The following is a 26,709-nucleotide window of genomic DNA, read 5'->3' on the forward strand; positions in this document are numbered from 1 at the left end:
CAGACTCACTAAGTAGCTGAGGATGATCTTGAACTCCCGATCCTCCTGCCTCCACCTCCCAAGGGCTAGGATTGCAGGAGTGCCCCATCACGCCCAGCTCACTATTCATTGATCTTTGCTGGAGAGCCTAGAAGAGTCCTCGGTAGTCTTTGTCTTACTTGTTTTTACAGGGTCTTACCATGTAGCTCAGGCTGGTTTTGAACCGCAGAGCCAAGTGTTGGGATTTTATATACCTTACTTCTTGACTGCTTTTCATCAGGAACTGACAGTTGGATGTCCCGGTAGCTAACTAGGCTTCTGTAAGTCTCTCCTCTGACCCCCATGATGAGGTCAGGTTGGGGCATTTCAATATGGGGCCGACAAAATAGCTAAGTGCCTAAAAGTGCTTGCTACTAAGCCTAACACCCCTGTGTTCGGTCCCTGGGCTCCACATGATGGGAAGAGAAAACGTCCACAAAGTTGTTCTCTGACCTCCACACTTACACTGTAGCACAACTCTCTACCCCTGCCCCCAGTAATAATAAGAAATAAAAATCTGAGTGCAGGAGAGATGCCTCAGTGGTTAAGAGCACTTGTGTCTCTTGAAGGGGACCTGGGTTCAGTCCCCAGCATCTACATGGTGGCTCATAACTATCCACCACTCAGTCTAGGGGATCCAACACCCTCTTTTGGCATATACATACATACACATATGCAGGTGAAATGTTCATACATATACAATACAAAGAAATACATAAATGCCAAAGCCCTTGGCCTGGCTAGTTTCATTTGTTTGTTTGTTTTGGTTTCGGTTCTTTGTTTGTTTTGTTTTGTTTTTCGAGACAGGGTTTCTCTGTGTAGCCTTGGCTGTCCTGGACTCACTTTATAGACCAGGCTGACCTCGAACTGACAGAGATCTGCCAGCCTCTGCCTCCCTGAGTGCTGGTTTTATAGGCATGCACCTCTGGCCCCAGCTAGGGCTGGTTAGTTTTTATGTCAACTTGATACAAGCTAGAGTCATCTGAAAAGAATGATTTTTTTTTCCAGACAGGGTTTCTCTGTGTAGCCTTGGCAGTCCTGGAACTCACTCTGTACACCAGGCCAGCCTGGAAACTCACAGAGCTCTACCTGGCTCTGCCTCTCAAGTGCTAGGATTAAAGGCATATGCCACCACAGCTTGGCTGAAGAAAGAATCTTAATTGAGAAAATGCTTCCATGGGATAAGCCTGTAAGGAAGTCTGCAGGGCATTTTCTTGATTGATAATTAATATGAGAGAGAGAGAGGACCTAGCTCATTGTGGGGGACGCCATCCCTGGGCAGGTGGTTCTGAGATATCTAAGAAAGCAGAGTGAGCAAGTCACTAAGAGCAAGGCAGTAAGCAGCATCCCTCCAGGGCCTCTGCATCAGCTCCTGCCTCCAGGTTCCTGCCTTGAGTCTCTGCCCTGACTTCCCCTTCATGGTAGAAATAACATGTAAGGTGAAATACACCCTTTCCTCTGGGAGTTGCTTTTGGTCATAGTGTTTTATCACAGCAGCAGAAACCCTAAGACAGCCTTACACCTCCTTGGTCCCTGAGGATTGCTTATGACACAGTTTGATTTGCTGACTGGGGACCCCAACTTAGACCTGATAAGCCTGTGCGTGGTCTGGAGCTCTGGGCTGCAATGCCTAATCACTCCATGTGGCTTTGGGGAAAAAAAAAAAAGGAAAAAAAAGTCACTGTGGTTTGGAGGGAACAAGAAAGACACTTTGAATTACTTCCATACAGTGTGTCTTTGAGAAAGGGCCATGGACACAAAGTGTCTTCCCAAAGGCTCATGGGCTATGTAGTCTTGGTTCTCAGCTGGAGAATCCTATCTCTGAGATGCAGTGGGATCATGAGAGCTCTAACCTAATCTAGGCCAGTGGTTCTCAGCCTATGGGCCAAGATCCCTTTGGGGGTCGCACACCCCTCTCATAGGTGCCACCTAGAACCGTAAAAAACCCACAGGTTTTATACTATAATTCATGACAATAGCAAAGTTACAGCTATGAAGTAGCGACAAACATAATTTTATGTTTGGGAGTCACCACAGTGTGTGGAACTGTATTAAAGGGTCGAAGCATTAGGAAGGTTGGGAACCACTGAGCTAGGCAAACACTCTACTGCTGAGCCACACACCACCCACCCCTCCCCGCTCCCAGCTCCAGCCCCTCACTGGAGGAGTCTAGGCAGATGCTCTAGCTCTGAGCATCCTCAGAGGGACCCAGAACCTCAGTGCTTCCAGACTCAGGCTTGGAGATGTCCTTCCAACATCAGATTGGGGTTTCTACTAATTCGGGTGAATGATGGTTAAAAGGAAAGTGAAGCACCAGCAACATCTCACCTTTGCCGAGAACAGATGCATCTAAACTATAGCCAAAAAACTCCCAGTAAGGGGCTGAGATATGGCTCAATGGGAGAACACCTGCCTAGCATACAGAAGTTCCTGGGTTCCAGATATACAATCTAAACAATAACCTTTATTTATTTATATTTTTACTTTTTTGTTTGTTTTTTTTTTTGTTTTTTGAGACAAGGTTTCTTTATGTCATTCTGGCTGTCCTAGAACTCACTCTATAGACCAGGCTGGCCTCAAACTCACAGTGCGAACAATAAAAAAAAAAAAAAAAAATTAAAAGGTCCCTTTTTTCAATAAAGTTGTCTGTGCAGCCTTGGGTTCTCTTGTCCAAGTCCGAGCACGCCTGTCTCTCAGGCGACAAGATCACAGCCTGGGGTACCAGCAGGATGCAACCAAGCCAATCTAGCATCAGTTGTGACCTATGGCAGCACACCGACACCCACCCAGATGACTTTTATCCATTGTTTTCAGGTGATGGCATCAGATAGACAGCAGACTGATGATGGCCAGACCCCTTGCTGTGCCTATCACAGGATGACATACCCGGCTGGCTTCCTAGGAAAAGGAGGAAATTAACCTACTGCCCTCCGACTCATGACGACATCCTGGCTGTCACCTTCCAAACGAAGCTTGGGGAATTGAAGCAAACAGCCCAAGGATACTGGTGGGTGACTGCCCAACCCTGTGCCCAGACCTCTGGCCCCTGGGTCCTTTTCCTCTTCACATTCCCATCCAGGCATCTTTTCTTCCCTCTCTGCCCCTCCTTTCTTCTTTTACATTCCATTGTTTTCTTTTCTTTCCCTCCTTTCTCTTTCATTTTCTTTCTTTCTCTCCTCCTTCTCTACCTGCTTCCTCTCTCCTCCCCTTTCATTTCTTCCCCTCTCCTCTTCTCCCCTCCTCCTTTTCCTCCTCCTCTTCTTCTTCTCCTCCTCTTCCTCCTCCTTCTTCTCCTCCTTTTTTCTCTCCTCTTCCTCCTCTTCCTTCCTCTCTTTCTTTCATTCTTTCTTTCTTTCTTTCTTTCTTTCTTTCTTTTTTTTGAAAACACAGTCTCACATAGCTCAGTCTAGCTCTGAACTTGAAATGGAGCCAAGAATGCCTTTGAGAGCAGGTCGTGGTAGCGCACGCCTTTAATCCCAGCACTGGAGGCAGAGGCAGGTGGATCGCTGTGAATTCGAGGCCAGCCTGGTCTACAGAGTGAGTCCAGGACAGCCAGAGCAAGACTTGAGAAACCCTGTCTCGTAAAACAAAAACAGAACAAAACAAGAGTGCCTTTGAACTCCTCTGGACGCCACCTGGCACGTGCTGGGATTACAAAGCGCCACCACACCTGGTTTAAGGGGACCTGGTGATGGAAGGCGTAGCTTTGTGCAGGCTAAACAAGCAGTCCATCGACTCTGCATTCTTAGCCTCCACTCCCTTTCTTGTTCCAACAATGTCTCCCTGTGTAGCCTAGATTGGCCCGAAACTGCCAGGTAGCCAAGGCTGCCCTCGAACTGAACTTCAGATTCCCCATCCCAGTCCTGGGATTACAGGCTTGCACTCTTCCTGCCTTGACTGTTCTGCTAAAAGCCCAGGAAGGACCTCTCCCCTTTCCTTGCCCAGTGGGTGGTATGTGGGTGCTTACCAACCCTGAAGGAAAGTGGCCTTGCCTAGTCACCTAATTACCTGACAACTCATCCCCTTAACCATTAGGACTTGACACCGAGATAAGAATGTCTGACTTTCCATTCTTGCTTTGATAGCTATCGAAGCCCTAAAGGCAAAACCAAGGTTCTAACCACTTCCCTGCCCCCAACCGCCCAGCATCCTGCTGTTCAAACCCCAAAGTTCTTTTGTTTTTTTGTTTTTTTGTTTTTGTTTTTGTTTTGTTTTGTTTTTTGCAGTAAGGGGAGTCTTCTAGGCAAGCCCACCTTCTGAGTTTACTTTTTCTTTTCTGTACCTGTTTTAAATGAAACCAAACCCATATTGATGGCTCAAACCCATATCCCAACATTTGGGAAGCAGAAGGTTTATAATTTCAAGACCTGTCTGCTTTCAAAATTAAAGTGAAAATAGGAGGCTTACCTGAGGCTCAGTGGTAGAGCACCTGCCTAGAATCCCCCAGTGAGGGGCTGAGGACTTGGCTACAGTGCTTGCCTAGCATGTGTGAGGCCCTGGGTTCCATAGCCAGTACTACAAAAAAGAAAAAAACCAAAAAAGTTCCAAGGAACACAAACAACCTGAAAGAAGATAAGAGGAGCCTCTTCTGTCACCATCTTGATATTCTGTCATCTGGAGATGGAGGTGTAGCTTGTGTTGGCAGGAGAGTGGGGTAATTGATCTGCCTGTGTCATCCTTCAGAATGTGCTCCTCCCTGTGTTCATTTCAGCCTCAAGGTGTAGACAGGCAAGCTGCTCAAAAAAAAAAAAAAAAAAAAAAAAAGCCCACAAGGAAACAGTCCTTAAATCCTGTGTGAAATCACTGCCCTTTCTCACACATCCACAATCTGTTGTTCTTTCCTCCTTTCCCTCATTCCCTTTGTTCTTTTTCCCCCTTTGGTTTTTTGAGGCAGAGTTTTTCTATGTAGCCCTAGCTGTCCTGGATCTCGCTTTGTAGACCAGGCTGGCCTTGAACTAAGAAATTTGCCTGCTTCTGCCCCCTGTGTACTGGGATTACAGGCGTGAGCCACCACCACTGGACCCTTCTTTTCTTTCTTTCTTCTTTCTTGTTCCATCCTTCCTTCCTTCTTTCCCCTTTCCCCACTCTCTTTTTCCATTTGTTTTGGGACAAGTTCTCAGTACCAAGCTGGCCTCGGGTTCACAGCACGCCTCCTGCTTCAGCTCCAGTCTCTCCAGAGTCTCCAGCGCTAGGCTTAAAGGCGACCACAAATGGCTGCCGTGAGTCTTTCCAAATGGACTTGTCCCCATTTCTTCCTGCTGGGGAAGGTGACGTTCGATGGTTTTCCAGAAAGTTCTGTCTGCTGTGGTGGTGATGGACTTAGGATCAAGTTCTAGAGACGAGCCCATGGAAAAGGAGAGATGGAAAGATAATTGTACAAAAATGGGACACTCCTGAGGCAGGGTCAGGCAGATCTTTGTTAGTTCAAGGCCAGCCTGGTCTAAATAATGAGTGACAGTCTAGCCAGGACTACAAAGTGAGATCCTGTTTCAAAAAATGCAAAACTAGGCCGGGCATGGTGGCTCACTCCTTTAATCCCAGCACTCAGGAAGCAGAGGCTGGCAGATCACTGGGAGTTAGAGGCCAGCCTGGTCTACAAAGCCAGTCCAGGACAGCCAAGGCTACACAGAGAAATCCTGTCTCAAAAACCCAAAACAAACAAACAAAAAAACAAAAAGCAAACCCCAAAACTTCATTATCTCCTGGTGTGGCCACATACATCTGTAATCCTAGCATTGAGAGCATTTAAGAAGCCGAGGCAGGAGGATTACTTTGAGTTCAAGGCCAACTTGAATTACATAGTGAGTTCTAGGCCAGCTGTCTAGGTTAGAGTGTAAGCTCTTTTCTCAATAAATAAGATGGCTCCACTGATAAGGTGCTGGCCCTGCAGGCATTAGGAGCTGAGTCTGAGTCCCAGAACTCACATAAAGAAATTCCAAGTGTGGCTGGACGTGGTGGTGCACGCCTGTATTCCCAGCACTCAGGAGGCAGAGGTTGGTGGATCACTGTGAGTTAGAGGCCAGCCTGGTCTACAAAGTGAGTCTCAAACAAACAAAAAACAAAAATCAACCCTGTCCCCCCCCCCCAAAAAAAACCCAAAAAGAAAAAAAAAAAGCCAAGTGTGAAGGTTTTCACTATAATCCCAGTGCTGGGAGTCAGGACTGGCCAATCCCTCATATGGGCTGGCCAGCTAACCTGTCTTAATTGGTGAGTTGTAGGCCAAGAAGAGACCCTGTCTCAGAAAGCAAGGTAGAGTCTTTGATCTCAGCGCTTGGAAGGCAGAGGCAAGTGCATCTCTGTGAGTTCCAGGCTAGCCAAACCCTGTCTCAAAACAACAAAACAAAGCAAAATGGGCAGATTGAGGAATGACACCAAAGTTTCCCTCTAGCCTCCATACACATGTGCACCTGCATACACACACACACACACACACACACACACACACACACACACACACACCTTCTATCTCTTTGGGTCTCTGTCTTGTCTTCTGTGTCATGATAAGAATGGATAATAACAGATCCTGCCCCAGAGTTGCTGCTATAAGCTTGGTGTGTTGTTGACTGGCTCACAGGAGCCTTGCAGAGCATGAAGTAAGGCAAAAGCCAGGGCACGTACAAAATGATTAGACTAGAACACCAAACCCAGGAGTCTCTTAGAGAATTCAGCACCTCCTGGATTCCACTGGAATGAGCCTTAATGTCAAGACAGCTATGGATGTGCACAGGAACCATTATGTTCCAAGAAAAATAGAAGTAGGCACAGGCGAGACGGCTCAGTGGGAAATACGCTTACCGTCAAGCCTGATGGCCTGAGTTCGATTCCCAGGACCCACAAGGTAGGAGAGAATTGACTTCTGAAAGGTGTTCTCTGTACTCCACACACAGGTTCTGGCACACACACATGTACATAGACACCCAATAAATAAACACAATTTTAATTTTCCTGTAAAAATGTTTTTAATTGAAAGAGCCAGAGGACTGGAGCTATGGTTTAGTTGATAGAGTACTTGCCTCGAGAAAGAGAGGTGGTCATCTACACTGGCTGCCAGTAACAGACATTTCTAGATCCTTCCCAAGCAGGCAATGACATCTGGTAAACCCATTGTCTGCTATTCTGTGGGGGAAAGAAAAGTGTTAGACAGGGGAGCCAGAGGCAGTTTGCCTAACGTGTCTGCTCTCTCTCTCTCCCCGCCTTTTCAGTTCTTGTGAATGCAACAAAATAACAGCTGTTCATAATTTCATGCATAGAGAACTATGTAAATCTCTGTGATGAAAATGTGTTGCGTTTCTTGCTTCTTGCAGAGGAAGTGTGCTGGAGACACAGCCCGCTCTGTGGACAGTTGTGAAAACTCGCATGCAGCTTGGAGTTGATTGAAGCCTGACTTCCAAGGGGGCCACTCACTGCTCAGTTTGGGAATGAGTCTGGGCTAACAGATGCCAAGTGGCTCCAGCTCTATCCCTGCCAGGCAGAGTGGCCAAGCATCAAGCTCACCTCTGACTGGCACATTAATCTCAGCCATGTGTAAGTATGTGTGTGTGTGTGTGTGTGTGTGTGTGTGTGTGTGTGTGTGTGTGTGTGTGGACTTGTCTGTAGAGGTCCAAAGACAGCCTTTAGGAGTTGGTTTTCTCTTTCCACCATGTGGGCTCCAGGGATCAGGCTCAGGTCATCATCAGACTTGCTGGCAAATGCCTCTACCCACTGAACTACCTTGCCTGCCAAGGTGGGATATATATATATATATTTTTTTTTCAGGGTGAGAAAGGGTCTCTCACTGAGTCTGAAGCTCACTGTGTCTGCGTGGCTGGCTTGCCAGCGAGCCCCAAGGACCCTCCTATTTCCACCTCACCACTGCTGGGCTTACAAGCACACACCACGCCTCCCAGTTCTCAGGCCCTCATGTTTACACAGTAAGTACTTAACCAACAATTCCCCAGCCCTCTGTGTGTTCTTTTTACTGTATTCACAGGAATAAAGATATTTACTTCACAGAACATTTGTGTAACAGGTTACATACCTGTATATTCACTTCTAACAACCGTTATGTAGGGAAGTCAAGCATATGTAGCATATGTACACTTTTTAAAAAAATCTGTTCATTAATTGAAATTTCATATATATATAAATTTAACTTTCTGTACCTCCATTACCTTCGCTAATTCTCTTCTCGTGTTTTCACAGGTGTTTTTGTGTGCACGTGTGTGTAGGTGAGGTTGTGCATGGTGCATGTGTCGGGGGGGTCAAAGGACAACCTCAAGTGTCAGTCACTGCCTTCCAGTCTGAGACTTCACTGCATACCCCAGGCTAGCCAGCCCTTGAATTTCCTGGGCTTTCTCTCTCTCCACCTCCCAGTTGAATGCTGGAATGACAGGCTGTCCTGGAACTCACTCTGCAGACCAGGCTGAGCTCTGGGATTAAAGTTATGTGCCACCATTCCCAGCCTGACAGGCACATTTCTAACAAGTCTAGCTTTGATGGGTTCTCAGGATTTGAACTCAATTCTTTCATAGCAAATACTTTTTCACCCACCAAGCCATATCCTGATTCCCTGTTAGCAGGTTTTGTCCTCATCCTTGCAGGAGGTCAAAAAGGGAAGGGAGAGGAAGGAGGAGATGGGTAGGAAAAGGAGTAAAGAAAGGACAGGAAGGCTGGAGAGATGGCTCAGTGGTTAAGAGCACCATCTGCTCTTCCAGAGGCCCTGAGTTCAATTCCCAGCAACCACATGGTGGCTCACAGCCATCTGTAATGTGATCTGATGCCCTCTTCTGCAGATAAAGTACTCATATACAACAAATGAATAAATAACAAAAGAAGAGGAAGAAGAAGAAGAAGAAGAAGAAGAAGAAGAAGAAGAAGAAGAAAGGACAGGAGCAAGGTGTGGTGGTGCACCCTTTGTCCCAGCACTCAGGAAGGCAGAGGCAAAAGGATCTCTGTGATTTGAGGCCGCAACAACAGCAACAACAACAACAACAACACACACACACACACACACACACACAGGACAATATCACATATATATATTATCTCACATAGCAATCACATAATCAGGGGTGGAGGAAGCAAGGAAACAAACAATAAACCATGCCCAAAACAGCAACAATCCAAAGGTCATATTCTGGTCTAGCCAAGAAGGCTCAGCAGCTGAAGATGATGGCCTGAGTTCCATCCCCAGGACCCACACGGTAGAAGGAGACAACAGATTTCCAAAAACTTGTCCTCTGGCCTCCGTGTGCATGCAGGAGCATACTTGCACTCACCCACATATATACGGACACAATATGTAAATAAAGGGGGAATCTTATAAAGTGGTGTCTTGGGCAGGCAAGAGGGTTCAGTAGGCAAAGGTGCTTGCTGACAAATGCAACTCCACTGAGTGTGATATCCAGGACCCACATGGCAGAGAGAGAGAAATGAGTCTTGCAGGTTGTCCTCTGATTTCCACATGGCTGCCATGGTACACTCATCTCCACTATAAGCACATTAAATAAGTAAGTAAGTAAGTAAGTAAGTAAGTAAATAAATAAATAAATGTGTTCCCTTTTTTGGTAAGTGATTGTTCCACTAGGTAAAGCAAACTGAATCATCAAATTGGCTCTGTCCCCTGATAAGCCTCAGAGTAACTGCCACCTCCCAATACCCAGCCTTTCTTATCTCTGATCACATTAAACAGAAAAACAAGTGGGAAAAAAATCCTTAAATAATTACGGAGGTGGGTAGAGTTTATTTTGTGATTGAAGACGTTGATAATGCTTGTATAAGGAGTAAAAAAACATCTCCTATAAAAATGCAATCTGAGTGGTTTTGTTGTTGAAAAAAATCTGTGAATTGCAAATTATTAAAAAAAAAAAAAACCAGCAGTGAAAGCTGTGGACAAGTTGATGCAAGTAGCTCAGGCATTTGACGAGCTCATGCCTGGGTCCGGCTTGGCTTCAGGACTGTTGGGGTTCTATCAGAGTCACAGCTCCAGGCTGTCTTGATGTTGGCTCCAGGCCTTTCCCAGCTCTTTTCCCACTGCCAGATGTTTGGGAAATATTCTGGAAGTAGTGAAAAACCAAAGCTTGGCTGGTCACTTGAGACCACAATTAGAGATGGATGGTATTGCGTTTTTCTCCTCTCTCTCTCTCTCTCTCTCTCTCTCTCTCTCTCTCTCTCTCTCTCTCTCTCTCTCTCTCTCTCTCTCTCCCTTAAGGCAGCTCTGTAACCAAGGTGACAGTGAGCTCACTCTATAGACTAGGCCGGCTCTGAATTTGAGATCCTCCAGGCAGGTGCCACTATACCTGGCTCCCCCACCCCCCACCCCCGACCTCACTGTGTATAGTTCTGGCTGTTCTGGAACTCACTCTGTAGACCAAGCTGGCCTCTGCCTCCTGAGGGTTGGGATTATAGGTGCACTCTATCATGCATAGTTTGTCTTAGTCGTAAATATAGAGTTCTTAGGTTGGGGGTGGCTCAGTGATGGAGAACTTGCTTAGCATGATGCAAGAACCTCTTATTTGAACTCTAGCAAAGGGATAGGGATGGAAGAGGCAATTGAGACAGGTAAAAATGGAGATCGGCAAAAAGGGAGTGGGGTAGGAAAGGGGAGGAAGGAGAGGAGAAATAAAAAGGAAAGGGGGGAGAAAGAAAAAAGGAAAGGAGAGAAGATGAGAGGGGAATGAAAGAGAGGAAATAGGGAAATGGAAAGAAATAAAATAGGAGGGAGGGAGGAAGTAGAGGAGGCAGAGATGAGAGAAAGACAAGTGCTCATACCTGGCCTATTTGGTCAAAGGCAGTGTTAAAAAATTCCCCACTGATTTGGTAATACATGTGTTTAATATCAGCACTCAAGAAGCAGAGGCAATTGGGTCTCTTTGAATTTGAGGCTAGCCTGGTCTACATAGGGAGACTCTTTCAAAACAGAGGAAGGAAGGAAGGAAGGAAGAAAGAAAGAAAGAAAGAAAGAAAGAAAGAGAAGGAGGAGAGGATTCTGTAAGCAGACTAGGTAGGCTTGAGGAGTCAGGGTGGACTCTGGGTAGTTAAGAGACACGATCTCTACCAGTGTGTAGTACAGGTTTGGGGAGCAGGCAGGACACTGAGGCAGGGGAGTGGAGGAAATGCTGAGTGAGCCAAGTTGAACTGCATAGGAAGTATAAATGCTGTTGTTTTAAAACAAAATCTCAAAAGTTCAACTTTCCAATAAAGACTCAGGAGCCAGATGCTAAAGTGAAAGCCTGCTAGCTCAGAGAAGCAAAGAAAGCGCCCAGCTGACGGTCCTCCTCAGCCAATGCCCCAGAGGGAAAAAGTTCCTTCTCCTTCTCCAGGCTGTCTTCAAAATCCTGCAAACTGAATGCCCCTCCTTTCTACTTCCTGTGCATTTCCTTATCCATCCTCCAGACTTCCTCTCACTCTCTGTTTTTTTTTTTTTTACTTCAATGTTCACTCCCTGTCAGCTGGTTGCTTGCTCCACCTCTTGACCTATGGTTGACCTTACTTAATCCTTTTTACAGAAAGTTCTTGAATTAAAGGCGTGCCCCAGGGCTGAGCCACACCACAACTAGAAACAGGTTTTTCCAGTAGACAATCTCGACCATCACAGCATGATCAAATATCCTGCAACGTTTCCCCCCTTTTTGTCTACATAAAATACTCTTTCTCTAACCTCAATAAACTATATATTATCTGGTAAGAATTACATTCATAATGTCTGGGCTGTTAGTATTTGGCAATCTTGGAGAAGGTACTCTACTATCTATCCTATATTGGTGAGTTCAAAGTTCTGTACCTAAATCATGTTCTATCATAAGTTGGCATTTATCAACCTAGAAACATCTTCTTAGACCTTACAATTTTTCTTAAATCCTAAGTAACTTAAGTTTAACTGTGAGACTTCCACTCCATTAGAAGTCTGAGAAAAATAAGTATTACCTGAGTAAACAGGAAGTGCAGAGCAAGCAGCTTCCAAAACTATAGAAATGATAAGAGACAGCTGGCCTGGACCGTCTTCTGCAACATTGGAGTACCCATCTCTTTGGTCTACTGTCCCAGAATATCTGACAGATTTTTCTGTGAAGCAGGAATTATGAAGAACTTGCCTGTCTTTTCCTGGTAGAATTCGGCAAATGACTTTCTTGTGTCCTGTTTACCCACAGAGTGGACTGCATACTGTCAGTGGTAAGGCAAGGGCAGTTTTTTTTTGCCCTGTGGCTAGCTTTGTTAAATCTGAAGCAAACTCCTGATGGCGGTTCTTCGATGCCCATCATCTTTGAAGTAGTATGAGGGTGCTGCCAGGAATTGACATGTCTCACTGTCAAAAAACATCTTTAAATGTCATAATCTGTAGATCTCTGAGGTTTTTGAAGCCCTCCTTTTATATCTCTGGTATATCCGAATTGCTTGTTTCCAACTATTTACTATCAGTTCAACCTAGGAAGAATATTTCTGTAATTAACAAAACCAGTACCTAATAAGACCACAAGTTTGACTGACTATTAACTTGCATTCCTTAACCATCCTAAACAGTTTGTAATAGTAGCTTTCAAAAGGTCTAGAACTTCACATTGCATTTTTAAAAGTTACATAGGTACAATATCAAAATACAACCTTAATTTGTATCAATATACAAAGATCTCTGCCAATGTAACCAAATATAACCTTAATTTGTATCAATACACAAAGATCTCTGCCAATGTAACAAAATATAACCTTAATTTTGTATCAATATACAAAGTTATATACCAAAGCCCGAGCCTGGTGGCATACATCTTTAATCTCAGCACTCAGGAGGCAGAGGCAGACCCATCTTTATGAGTTTGAGGTCACCCAGGTCTACAAAAGCAAGTCCAGGATAACCAAGGCTGCACAGAGAAATCTTGTTTCAGAAAACAACAACAGTAACAACAAACAAACAAAATTATAAACCAGGTGTGGTAGTACATGCCTAAAATCCCAGCACTTGGGAGGCAGAGGCAGGTGGATCTCTGTGAATTTGAGGCCAGCCTGATCTACAAAGTGAGTCTAGGACAGCCAGAGCTGTGACACAGAGAAACCCTGCCTCAAAAAACCAAAATAAATAAATAAATAAATAATTTTTAAAAAGAAATAAAAAGAAAAAAAGAACAAAGTTATATACTAATGTAGGATTTTTTGCTGGTAGTAGCTCTATAGTTTAAAAGTAGATTCAATAATCTATGGGTTTTTTTTTTTAAATAAAAATGAAAGATTTTTAACTCTAACACAATAAAGCTGTTTATAATAATGAAGCTATTTCTGCCAAGCTTTACACAATGTCCAGCTTGGTTGTATTTGGCAGTCTTAGGATTAAGTATTTTCAAGTGTAAAGTTCTGATGTTCCTGTCAGTCTCCTATGAACTCCGCAATGTGAATGCTCCGCCCCGAGCAGTTTGCAGTCTGAAGCTGAGCTTTGGGTGGTATTTGTCAGCTTAGTGGCCATCCTGTCTAGGGACAGCATAGCAGTCAACCCACAGGTGTCCACTGGGCAGATCCTGGCAGCAGAAGAGACATGGGGCACTTTTGTCCATTGGCAGCATTACCAAAAGCCAGGTGGATTTGTCATTGCAGGGGGCCCATCATCTTCTTGGAGACTAAATCTGATGACTCCTCAGTTTGTTTACAGCTGGAGTGGTTTCTCTGTGCCTGCTCGTACCATGTTTTCGAACGCCGAAATGTTAGAGTTTTTGTTGCTGTTTGTTTGTTTTTGAGACAGAGTTTATCTGTGTAGCCGTGGCTGTCCTGGACTCCCTTTGTAGATCAGGCTGGCGGCAAACTCACAGCGATCCACTTGCCTCTGCTGCTCAAGTCAAGTGCTGGGATTACAGACGTGTGCCACCACCGCCCGGCTTAAAATTTATTTATTTGATATGTGTAAATTTTGTTTATTTTTGCCTGCACATGCTTGCCCATCCTTGGTGCCTAAGGAGGCCAGAAGCGTGTATTGGATGCCCTGAGATTGGAGTTACAGACAATTGTGAGCCACCATGTGGGTGCTGAGATCCAAACCCAGGTCCTCTGGAAAAGCAGGCAGTGCTCTTAACTGCCAAGCCATCTCTCCAGCCCCATTACTTTTGAGTGTGTGTGTGTGTGTGTGCTTGTGTGTGTGTGCGCACAGGTGTGGGATGAGGACAAAAGAACCACTGGATCCCCATGGAATTGGAGTTACCTGAGGATGTGAGCCACCTGACATGGGTGCTAAGACCTGATCTTCAGTGCTCTGCAAGTACTCTTAACCTTGATCCATCCATCTTGTCCCAGCTTTTGTTGGCTTGTTTGTTTCTTCATTTTGAGACAGGGTTTCACTCTGCGGCCCAGGCTTGCCTGGAACTGCTGAGCCTCCTGCTTCAGCCCCCTTAGTGGCAGGCTTTAGGTCTATGCTGTTCCACTCAGCCCTCCCTAATACCAGGAAAGTCCATCCCAGGCTGGAGAGGCCAGCACTGTGGACATGCCACCTTCTCCAAGAAGAGCCCTTGGTCCTGGCCTCTTTGGAGTCTGTCCAGAGGACTTGGGGAGTGACCTCCATGCACCATGGGAAGCTGCTGGCTTTACAAGGCTAAGCCTTAGGTTCCCCCCAAGTGAGTATCTACTATGTGGGGCTCCCCCAAATGCCCCTTGCCGTACACCATTTACACCTGCCAGGGATCTGATGTGAGCATGCCTTTCATGTCTACTTCCCGGCATGGGTCCTGTCCCTTTAAATAGGGGCACAGGGGAGAGTGAGACCCACATCCATGGCCAGCACTTGCATAAACCTGCAATCTGAGCACTCTGGAGACGTGAGCAAGAGGATCAGGAGTTCAAGGTCATCCTCAGTTACTGAGAGCATTCAGGGCTAGTCTGAACTCACCAAAATTAAAGGAGAGGGGACAACTGTTGAAATGACAGTTCAGTGGGTAAGAGCCTTTGCGGGCCTTGTAAAGGCCCCCTGTTCAGTTTCCAGCATCCTTGTCAGGGGGCTCTTAACCAACTGTATCTTCAACTCCAGGAGATCAAACTCTTCTGGCCTCTAAGGGCACCTGTACTCATGTGCACATAATGCATACACATAATAAAAGAGAAGAATGTAAGCCAGGTCACAGCATGCAAGCGGCAGTGGCAGAGTTCAAGGCCAGCCTGAACTCACTACAGAGTTCCAGGACAACCAGGAACACACACAGAGGCAGCGGCACACGCCTTTAATCCCAGGCCTGGGGAGGCAGAGGCAGGTGGATTTCTGTGAGTTTGAGGTCAGCCTGGTCTACAAAGCGAGTCCAGGACAGCCAGGACTACAAGAGACACCCTGTGTCAAAACAAAACAAAATAAAACAAAGCAAAAAAGTGGGGGGCAAATAAAAATAAGCAAATAAATCTTTTTGTAGAAGTAAAAGGAGTAGCTTTCAACCTATTCTTTTTAGGTAGCCAAAGTAAAATGGCTTTCTCTCCAAATAGGAGCAGGAGGCGCCTTGATGGTGAGAAGGGACGTGTGACAAGGGTAACGTGGTAGCCCCTTATCGTTTCATCTGTATTGATCAACCACACTGATGACGGCCAGCTGTCGCATTCCTTCACGCCACAGACAGAATGTGTGTGCATCTGGGGTGGAGCGGGGGATCTCGGGACTGGGTGATGTTAAAAAAAAAAATAAATAAATAAAAAGCAGAAGAAAAGAAAATGATTGCATTAAGCAACAGGAACTTCTGCCATGGACAGCTGGTGATAGCGAAGCCTTCAGTCTTTTATTTTGTCTGGATGAGAGCAGTGAAGTCTGGTGTTTAGTTGTATTTTGTATTGATTTTGGAAACGGCAAGGAAAATTTCAGAAACTCAAACAAACGTGGAGACATTTGTGAAACGGAGTTCTGAAGTGACGGTCTCTTGCTACTTGGGCGTTCTTCCTTGTCCATTATGGGCCTTTTATTGGAGATCAGTCAGCAACTTTAGGGACTTGCTTAGGGGCTTAGCATCGAAAGCCCTTCTATCTGCCTCGGGGAGATGGCTCAGCTGGCAAAGGTGTTCACTCCCCCAGGACCCACTTGGTGGAAGGAGAGAGATGAGGTTGTCCTGGGACCTCCACACACACTCTGTGGCAAGCACTTGCCACACACTAAATAAATAAGTGTTAAAAAGAATAAAACTCTCCTATCAACTTTATTAAAACATAAGAAACTATACTCCATAAATAAAGCAAGTGGGGCCGGGCATGGTAGTGCACACCTTTAATCCCAGCACTCAAGAGGCAGAGGCAGGTGGATCACTGTGAGTTTGAGGCCAACCTGGTCTACAGGGTGAGTCTAGGACAGCCACAGCTAACACACAGAAGCCCTGTCTTGAAAAACCAAAACCAACCCTGCCCCCACCCCCCAAAAAAGCAGGTGGGTAAGTGTGTGTGCAGATGAAACAATACAGAGTGGGGGAAAAACAGTTTCCAAACATCTGCAATTATGAAAAATACAATAGCCATGCAGGCAATGTTTCAAATTAAATTTCTAAACGTACATTTCATTTGACTCCATAAAACATCACTTACATTGCAGCCATCCCATTTAATTATTAAAAAGTCCCATCCAACCGGATTAATAACTATGGAAAAGATGCTTGTCTCGATGCGAAATTCTCCTCTGCTCAGCAGAGTACTTCATTATGAAGACAATCCCTCATTCTAGAATGTTCTCCTGTCCCTCAAAGACCTGATGTTAACTCATCTTTGAGGCTGTAAATTATTTACATTAGAAGCTAAGAGACAGGCAGCCAGACAGAAATTATGACACCCGTGCGCTTTTTTATGTTTTATGTTTATTTATTTATTTTATACTGCAGTTTGAGCATCTTCTCAAGCTCATGCAGGTTTTAAAGATTTACAACTGAGCTGAGCAATGGTGGCGCACGCCTTTAATCCCAGCATTTGGGAGGCAGAGGCAGGCGGATCGTTGTGAGTTCGAGACCAGCCTGGTCTACAAAGTGAGTCCAGGACAGCCAAGTCTACACAGAGAGACCTTGTTTTGATAAACCATAACAATAGTTAATAATAATAATAATAATAATAATAATAGGGGGAGAACTCAAAGCCAGCCTCAGGTAAAAGTAAGACTCTGCCTCCAAATACTAACTTACTAATAAACAAAGTGAGATCTCTATTCAAATGAAGAAAACCACTCTTTTCATGAGCTGGCCGCCCCATGGACACTGGACAAACAATTGCTTCTTAATTATACATCCCAAAAGCGAATGGCAAGTGTGGTTGGCCCCATTTTACAGGTAGGGATAAAGAGACTTGGTAGGTCAGTCTGTTAGAAGTCATACTTTCTACTTCATCATTTGAATCTTTTACCTACTAATCTTGCGGCTGCGGCAAGTATACTAATCACCTACTACGCTTTCCAGAATTGTTACTGACACCACATATTACAGACAAGATTTGATTGCTGTTGGATCATTAGCAAGTTTTGGACCTAATGTGAGCCATGGGGGAGGTTTGACCTTTTAAGCCTAGCACCTAGTTTTATCCTTGATAAGTGTTGGAGATACTGGGCTTTTGTTTGTCTTACAGTACTGAAGGCGAGCTTGGAGCCTCACATCTGTTGAGCAAGCCCTGTGCAGTTGACTCACACCTTAAGCTCCTCACTGGGGGATTCTAGGCAGGTGCTCTACCACTGAGCCATACCCCAGCCCCTCACTGGGGGATTCTAGGCAGGGGATCTACCACTGAGCCACACCCCCAGCCCCTCACTGGGGGATTCTAGGCAGGTGCTCTACCACTGAGCCACACCCCCAGCCCCTCACTGGGGGATTCTAGGCAGGGGCTCTACCACTGAGCCACACCCCCAGCCCCTCACTGGGGGATTCTAGGCAGGTGCTCTACCACTGAGCCACACCCCCAGCCCCTCACTGGGGGATTCTAGGCAGGGGCTCTACCACTGAGCCACACCCCAGCCCCTCACTGGGGGATTCTAGGCAGGTGCTGTATGCTGAACCATGCCCCCTCAACTGCTTTTGAGTTTTGTATTTGAACATAAGAGCTTCATGAAGTTTTCCAAGCTGTCTCTGAATTTCCTCTGTAGCCCAGGCTGGCCTTGAGGTTGCTGTCCTTCTGTTAGCCTCTTGAGTATCTGGAATAATAAGACCTCGCCATCAGGACTGGCTTTGTTATTGTATGAATGGATGACATGCCAGGGAACGTTAACCACCCAGAAAAGAGCTTGCCCGGCTAGACAGCTAGACAGGATGAGGCGGGGAGTTGCCGTCTGGTTGCAACTGTGTTTTTGAAGTTCTTGTTGTCCTATTGAGGCTGGTTGCCTTCTCCTGGATGGTTGTTGAGATCTTGGCCCCGGGACACAAAACAAGGAGACCTCAGTGGGGTCTGAGGGATGTGAGGTGGGAGGTGGGAGGGCTGTTTTGTTAGGCTTCCAGGCCTTCTGGGCTTGGGGCAGCTTTGGTGAATCACTCGACCAATCTGAGAAAGCCAAGCCCACTGCCATGGTTATAGTTCAACCGGGAACTCCAAAGGGTGTATGTGTGTATGGATGAGGGTGAGTCACGGCAGACATTTCTCCTGCCCTGTTAATTCACAAACAAGGAGGTGAGGTTGTCAGGGAAGTCCACCCCGAACCATCGTGGCTTACCCCTAACTTACAGGATATTAAAGGGATCTTGACTCAGAGCCCTCTAGCCAAACTGGAAATTACCTATGACCCGAGAACGCTTTTTCATGAGGTTGGTGACAGAACTGGCTAGGCAGCAGTTTCTCCCTGAGGACAATGAGCCTGCAGGCTTGTTTGGATTTCAACATGATTCATGAAGGCAGGTGTGTGTGTTCACTTCAGGACCACTGGTCCTTATTGGTGAGTGGTTTGGGAGAGGGGAGAATATGCAAGAACATATTCTCTTTTTCTATTGGGTTCCGCAGGATGGACCCTAGGGACTCACACATGTTAAGCAAGCATTCTTCCATAAAGCCATACTCTAAAAGCCTCACTGGGCGATTCTAGGCAGGTAGTCTTCCACAGAGCCATACTCTAAAACCCTTACTGGGCGATTCTAGGCAGGTGGTCTTCCACACAGCCATACTCTAAAACCCTTACTGGGCGATTCTATGCAGGTGGTCTTCCATACAGCCAAGCCTTCAACCCTCACTGGGCTATTCTAGGCAGGAGAATGGAGAGTTCTAGACAAGCCTGGGCTATATCACAAGACCTTGTCTCGAAAACAGAATTACGAGCTTTGACTATTATAAGACACATGTGGCCCAGTGAACAAAATGAGGGATTGTTATGACAAGAGTTAGAGACAATTTAGTGAGCAGAAGTATTGAGGGGAGGGTGTGGCCAGCGATCTAGTCCGGAATGAGGAAGAAGAAGAAGAAGAAGAAGAAGAAGAAGAAGAAGAAGAAGAAGAAGAAGAAGAAGAAGAAGAAACAAAACTAAAACTTGCTGAGAGCCAGGTGTGGTGGCACATACATGTGATGTCAGCACTAAAGAGGTGGAGGCAGGAGGATCAGGGTTCAGGGTCCTTCTCAGCTACACAGTGAGTTCAAGGCCAACGCGTGTAATATACCTAAGACCCTATCTCAAACAGAAGTGTCGTGTGCCAGGCCTACCTAAAGCTTTCAATGTAGTGAGTAAATCAGTTCTAACAAAGATCCCACAGAGTCCCTTTGACAAGCGTGAGGAAACAGAAGGACAAAGCACGTAAGCAGAAGAACACAGAACAAGAAAATGTAGCCAGTGTTAAATGAATGCCTGGCTGTCCCCCTCCCTTAAAAAAAAAAAAACTATAGAATCAAGGAAAGATAATCTCAAACTCTTTTTAAATTTAAAAAATTTTTTTGTTCTTTTTTGTTTTTGTTTTTGTTTTTGAGACAGGATTTCTCTATATTAACAGCTCTGGCTGTCCTAGACTCGCTTTGTAGACCAGACTGGCCTGGAACTCACAGAGATTCACCTGCCTCAGCCTCCCCCAAGTGCTGGGAATACAGGTGTGTTCCATCATGCCCAGCTAAATTTAATTTCCTGATTCTGTGTGTACGTGTATGTTTGTGAGTATGTGCAAATAAATGCAGGTTCCTGTGAAGACCAGAAGAAGGTGCTGGATCCCTAGAGCTCCAGTATAGATAGGTTCTCGTGAACAATGCCACAGGAATGCTGGGAACCAAACTTGGGTCCTGTGCCAGAGTAAGTGTGCTAAACTGCTGAGGTCTTTGGCTTCTGATCATTCTGTCTCCACCTCTGAGTGCCAGGATTACAGGCATGCACCACTGCTAGGTTTATGTGTGGTATAGATAGAGCCCAGGGCTACCAACTAAGTCACAAACAGCATCCTCCTCTTTTCTTTCTTTTTCTTTCTTTCTTTGTTTCTTTCTTTCTTTTCTTTCTTACCACAGTGTTGGGGATTAAACCTGGGGCATTGCACACACTAGGCAAGCTTGCTGTATCACTGACCTACATCCCTAGCCTAGAAACTGTGTGATGGCACACATATTTAATCCTAGCAATTATGAGGCAGAGGCAGGCTGTGAGTTCAAAGCCAACCCTTTCTACATAGCTAGTTCCAATTCACAGCGAGAAACACCCCGCCCCCCCAACCAAAAGAAAACCTTTCGTATATTTTTATTTTATGCATATGGGTGTTTTCCCTGCACATATATATTTTTTTCCATCACCCTTGTGTGCTGTCCTTGAAGGCTAAGACAAGGCATTGGAGCCACTGGCACTGAAGTTACAGTCAGTTGCCAGCAATACGGGCGCTGGGAATTGACATGGGGTCTTCTGGAAGAACATTAAAATCTTTTTTTAGCCACTGAGCCACCTCTCCATGCCCAGAAACTGTTCTTAGACCTTCATGGGTCCATCTCATTAACACCATCACTATGGGAAGAGCAAGCTATGCTTGGCTATTACTGAGGACTCTGGGTGAGACCGGTTAAACGGCCCGCAGAGTGCGTGGTTTACGCTTAGCTGTAGCCTGTGCCTGTGACCTTCTCAGGCCTCAGAGACACGGGCTGAAGGAGCAGGGAGCTCGGTTTGCTTCATCCGCGCGGGCGGCAGCGGCAGCCTGGATGGTTCCAGGCAGCCCAGGGTGGGCGGATTTTGAAGAGAGGCCGTGACAGGAAATTTGGTCTATTGTTTGAAACAAGAGGTGCAAACAAGCCTTGGGCTTTGAAGTGCTGAATAACAGATTCCTCTGGGAGCGGAAAGGCGAGAAGCTACAAGATTCTTGAGCTGGTGTCAAAGGCACTGCTCTGAAGACTTCAGGGGAAGAGGCGACCTTGGGAGAAACTGGGGCAGGATTTGTTTGAGACAAATGGATCTTAAATAAATCAGGCTACATCAGATGACAAGGAGGGGGCACAAGGGCACTTTTTCTCCCCCTCCCCTTTTTAAAAAATTTCCTTAGGAAGCTTATTTTTTGAAGAAAAAGAACATACAAGTTGATGGGAGACAGGGAGCTCGCTGGTAAAAAACACAGAGCAATTCCAAAAGTAAATAGATTCCAACTTTGCCACCTGGTCCGACTGGGTTGGTAATAAAACCGGTGATCTGATCAACCGTAGCTTGTGTAAACTGATCCCGCCTCCCACTCACGAGCCGGTATTAAATGTAGGAATGTTGAAAAGCTGAGCTACTCGTTTGAAATTAGTTCCAATTGGTTCCCCCAAACTGCCCGCCTTGGACTCTCAAGAGCGTATCTGCGACCCCTCCCTTCCCAAGGTGGAAGCCAGAGTGCGCGCCTTAATCAGATATTCCTCCCCCCACCCCCTGCCAGACAGTCCATTAAATCAGACTCCCCTCGAGTGAAGAAGGTAGAACCCTGGGCAATTATTAAGTAGATTCCCAATGATGACTAGAAAAACACAGCCTCTCCCAGCCGCTTAGACAGCCAAACCGCCAGCCCTGCTGTACTTAAGGGGGACTTTTGACTCTTCTCGTCGTCTCTGCGATCAATGGTTCATTCGAGATCAAGGTCAAGTTATCCATTTTTATGATAGATGCCCTGGACCAGGGTGTCTGGAGCCTCCATCACCACAGAAAGATGTCTGCAGAGAAGAACTCTGTTGCCAACGATGGCTGGCAAGCTGGCTGCTGCAAGGTAAGACCAAAGAGCCTCCCAGGGCCAGCAATACCCGGGGTTACCTGCAGGGGTGGGAGAGAGATTGTCTTTGGGACACTGTTGGAGGTTCTGACTAGGCAGAGAGAGGGTCAGACATGGACAGGGCAGGTAAGGTCCGGGTGGTACAGAAAACCCTGACACGGGCGTTGGGAGATGTGTCCCAATGATAAGAGTGTTTTCCTGCTAGACACTAGGCGTTGGGGTACATCTCCGACTCTGCCCAACACTCCCCAGGACCTACCTCTTCCTGCTTAGAAAACCTGACTGCAAGGCCTAGAGACACACTTGTTGAAAAAACCTAGTGTCTAATCAAGGCAGCGATTAGATGCTTTTATAGGAAGAGACAGGACTTTTCCAGGCTTGTGACTTCCCACCTCAGGATGTCCCACGTGGCTCTATTCCTCACCCTTTGCCGAGAGAGTTCCCATAAATGTTTTATTGTCGGGGGTGTGGGCTGTGGGGTTGGGGTGGGGGGGGGAGCTTAGACCTTCTCAAGGGGAAGGAAGTAGAAGAGAGACACATGGCTGGGTTGAAATGAGACTGAGACTACCACTCCCTTGAAATCCCAGGAGTGTCTGTCTGCTGGCCATCGGAACACCCCTTTGTAGGGCCACTCTCCGTGGGATTGTTCGCTTCTGTTAGACACTATTTTTTGTGTGTACAATTTAACATAAAACATAGCATATATAGTTATATCTATAGTATGTGTGTATATGTATGTGTTTGTGTCTGTGGAGGCAGGAGGTCCTCACAGAACCTTAGGCTGCCTAATTCAGCTAGTCTAGCTGGCTAGCTAGGAGGCCCTAGGGATGGACCCTCCTGGGTCTGCCTCCCAAGTGCTGGGATTATGGGTGCCGTGTCCCTTCAGATCTAGTTTTTTTACTTGGCCAATGGGCTTTGCACCCAGCTTCACATGTTTATGTGGCAAGCACTTAGCCAACAGAATCATCTCCCCAGGGAAATTAAAAACATTTTTAATTGTGTGTGTGTGTGTGCGCGTAGGCACCACACACAACATGTGTGCGAACAACTTGTGGGTGCTGATTCTCTCTTACCATGTGGGTCTTAAGCATCCAATTCAGTTTATCAGGCTTGGCAGCAAGCGTCTTTAACCACTGAGCATTGCTGCCCTACCCCTAGTGATATTTGTTTGTTTTGTTTTGTTTTGTCTTGTTTTTCCAGACAAAGTTTCTCTCTGTAGCCTCGGCTGTTCAGGACTCGTGATATTTTAAACTCTCTTTAGCACAGAAGTTCTTGGATTCCCAGCCACCTTGCCTCACAACTCCCTAGAAAGCACGAATACATGTACACACACACACACACACACACACACACACACACACACACACACACACACACACACAGTTGGCAGCCTGATCCAGCCCTCAGTAGCAATTGCCGATAGGAGTCTGCTTCATTTCACATCACACTCAAAGAGGCAGGAAATTTTGTTTCACTGTATGTGGTTGTGGTCTTGGCCCTGATTTCTCAAATAAAAAGTCCCAGCGAAACAGGACTTTAAGTTGACTGTGAGGCTAGCCCCTTGCCAAAGTCAGACCTACCCAAAACACATCTCGAACTGGTAATAAGTAGTTATGTTGCCAACAGAGAAAAGGATTACAATGCTCTGTGGCTTGAAGAATTGCATGTTGGGGAAGTAAAGGCATTTACTAACCAGCAAAGACAAGCCAAAGGGCCAGGGTGGGGTAGGAGGTGGGGAAACCTTTTCTACCTTAGCAATTCCTTTCCTCAATGTTTAGGGATAGAGAACTCGGGAGCACACACCTATCTCAGGCTACAGACCTAGCACAAAGTAGGCCCCCCAATAAATGTTATTTGGAGAAGTAAATCATAAATAAAGGCATCAGTTGCTTGAGAAGGACCTTGGAAGAGGGTAGCTGATGTCATGTCATTAAAAGACGGTTTGGAAAACTGGGCGGGGGAGATGGCTCAACCTGCAAAGTGCTTGCCTTGCAAACATTTGGACAGACAGTCCCATCGTCAGAAGCCATGTAAAAAGCCTATGGGTGTGGTGGCACTGGCTTGGAATCCCTTCAAGGAGGTGAGGGGAAAGGTAGATTCTTGGGGCTCCCTGGCCAGCCAGCCTAGCCTATTTAGAGAATTCCAGACCAATGAGAGACCCCTAATTAAACAAAGTGGATCGTGCCTGATGGTTGGCAACTGAGATCTTCTTTGTCTTTGTGAATGCACACACCTGTGTGTATACACACACACACACACACACACACACACACACACACACACACACACACACAGGTACACTTATGTCCATGTGAACACACATGGACACACAGACACAGACACAGACACACACACACACTTAAGCCAGCCTCTGAGACCCTGCCTGGGAAGTAAAATCTCCATTCCTTTGCAGCGCTCTGCTGCTCCATCTCCTTGTCTAGCAAATGCACTAAAATATAAGTGAATGAGAAGACAGAATAAGGAAATGTGAGTGGGGTGCAGTTATGGGAGGTGGGAAAGGTTCCTGCTGTTTGTTTGTTTAATGTGTGTGTGTGCTTGTGCATGTCTGCCCTACTGTCCACTTTACCGCAGTGTGCACATGGAGGACAGAAGACAACTTGCTGGTGTGAATTCTTGCCTCCTACCATGTGGGGTCCAGGGATTGAACTCAGCTCATCGCTCTTCGTGGCAAATCGGCAAATGCCTTCACCTGCCGAGCCACCTTGACAGTCCCTTGTCCTGCTGGGTTTTGTGGTTTGGTTGTCTTGTCTGATTATGTAGCTCTGGCTAGCCTCGAACTCACCAGAGACCCCCTGTCTCTGCCTCCTGAGGGCTGTGGTTAAAGGCGCATGCCACCACACCCAGCTCCCAGGGTAAGATCTCCCTGAGCCAGAGTCACTGGCAGTTGTGGGTGTTGGGACTGGAACTTGGGTCCTCTGTAACATCAGACTGTGTTCGGAACTGCTGAGCCATGTTTCCAGCCCCTCTACTTGATTTTTTTTTTTTTTGGCTGGCCATTACCTGTGTGAAAAGCAAGCATGTGACTGTGTGGTGGTGTACAAATTGTGTTGTTAGCCAATTGCCTCTGCTTTGCTCACTGGGGAGATGAGGTGAGAGCTTGCTCATTTCAATGCAGGAAATGGACACTTGACAGGACCTGCATGGCTGGCAGCATGGTGGCATCTGTTCCAAAATGACAAAGTTCCCTTTGATTCTCAGGAGACGCATTTCTAGTATGTCCCTACCATGCGGACATCTTAAGATGGCCATCTGTGTCCCACCACCTCCGCTCCCAGCTTAGCAGCCCGCTGTGTGGCCCCTCCCTGCATTAGGAGATTTAGTCTGTGACACACTGAGCATGCCTTCCTGATCCCAGATATCCTCCACCTGTCCCTCCCCTGCCCTTAAATCCTGCCCTACTCAAGAACCCATCATTTCTGAATTCTTTTGTTCACCCAAAGCCAGCATGAGTCTCAAAACCAGAGATGTGGCTTAATGATAGAGAGACTGCCTAGAATTCCCCAGTTAGGGCCTAGGGGTGTGGCCTAGCTGTAAACCGCCTCCTAGAATCCCCCAGTGGTGGTCTGGTGGTGGGGGTCGGGGGAAGGGGGTTGTGCCTCCATGGTAGAACACGCCAACACACGCAAGGTTCTGGGTTCAATCCCAGGCACCCCAGACAAAGGGAGATGTTCAATAATGAATACATCTCAGTGACTTGCTCAGATCAACACTAACTCTAAGGCACGCGTTGGTGTCTCATGTAGCCCAGGTGGCTTCGAGCTGGCTGAGGCCAGGATGAGCTTCGAGACAGGTGCTTAGCGTCTGTAGTGCTAAACTCTAAGGGCAGAGACCATGTCTGTGCCTTCAGTGTCTGACACGATGCTCTACCCCATGGGGGTGGGGTGGGACGACATGGGGTGATTAGATGATTTTATTTCCCTTTCAGAATTAATAGAATTATTAATGACATCCTTGTCTATACCCCAAAAGCCTTTTTAAAGAACATGGGAGGAGGCTGGAGAGATGGCTCAATGGTTGAGAACTCATCTCCTGTAAAGGGCCTGATTGGTTCCCAGCACGCACAGTAAGTAGTTCACACACACCTGTGTATACCTCTAGCTCCAGGGAGGTCCAACGCCCTCTTCTCTGTGGGCACTCCCACACACGTGCATACACACACTATAAGTATAATAATAAAAGACTTAAAACAACCTGGCATGGTGGCCCTCGCATGTAATTCCAGCACTTGGGAGACAGAGGCAGGTGGATCTCTGTGAAGTCAGGGCCAGCCTGGTCTACAAAGTGAGTCTAGGATAGCCAGGGCTGTTACACAGAGAAATCCTGTCTCAAAAAACCTAAAATAAAATAAGATTTAAAAAAAATACTTAAAACAAATAAACAAGCTGGACAGTGGTAGCGAAAACCTAAAATAATAAAATAAAATAGAAAAAAAAAAAAGACCTAATACAAATAAGCAAGGTGGACAGTGGTGGTGCACGCCTTTAATCCCAGCACTGGGGAGGCAGAGGCAGGCAGATCTCTGTGAGTTCGAGGCCAGCCTGGTCTACAAAGCGAGATCAGGACAGTCAAGGCTACATAGAGAATCCCTGTCTCAAAGCAAAGCAAAACAAAATAAAAC

At 46.3% G+C, this 26,709-nt stretch overlaps 1 protein-coding gene across 1 annotated transcript in view; it reads left to right on the top strand.

Moving 5' to 3' along the window:
• Nucleotides 1-21,598: 21,598 nt before the first annotated feature.
• Nucleotides 21,599-26,709, top strand: part of CUX1 (cut like homeobox 1) — a 346,720-nt gene continuing 341,609 nt past the window's right edge. Inside the window, exon 1 of the mRNA XM_084764549.1 lies at nucleotides 21,599-22,067. Within this exon, the coding sequence (XP_084620675.1) occupies nucleotides 21,960-22,067 (108 nt within the window). The 5' untranslated portion in view covers nucleotides 21,599-21,959. The remainder of the gene's footprint in view (nucleotides 22,068-26,709) is intronic.

The sequence above is a fragment of the Acomys minous genome (assembly GCF_964271855.1).
Source record: "Acomys minous genome assembly, chromosome: 16".
Classification (NCBI taxonomy): domain Eukaryota; kingdom Metazoa; phylum Chordata; class Mammalia; order Rodentia; family Muridae; genus Acomys; species Acomys minous.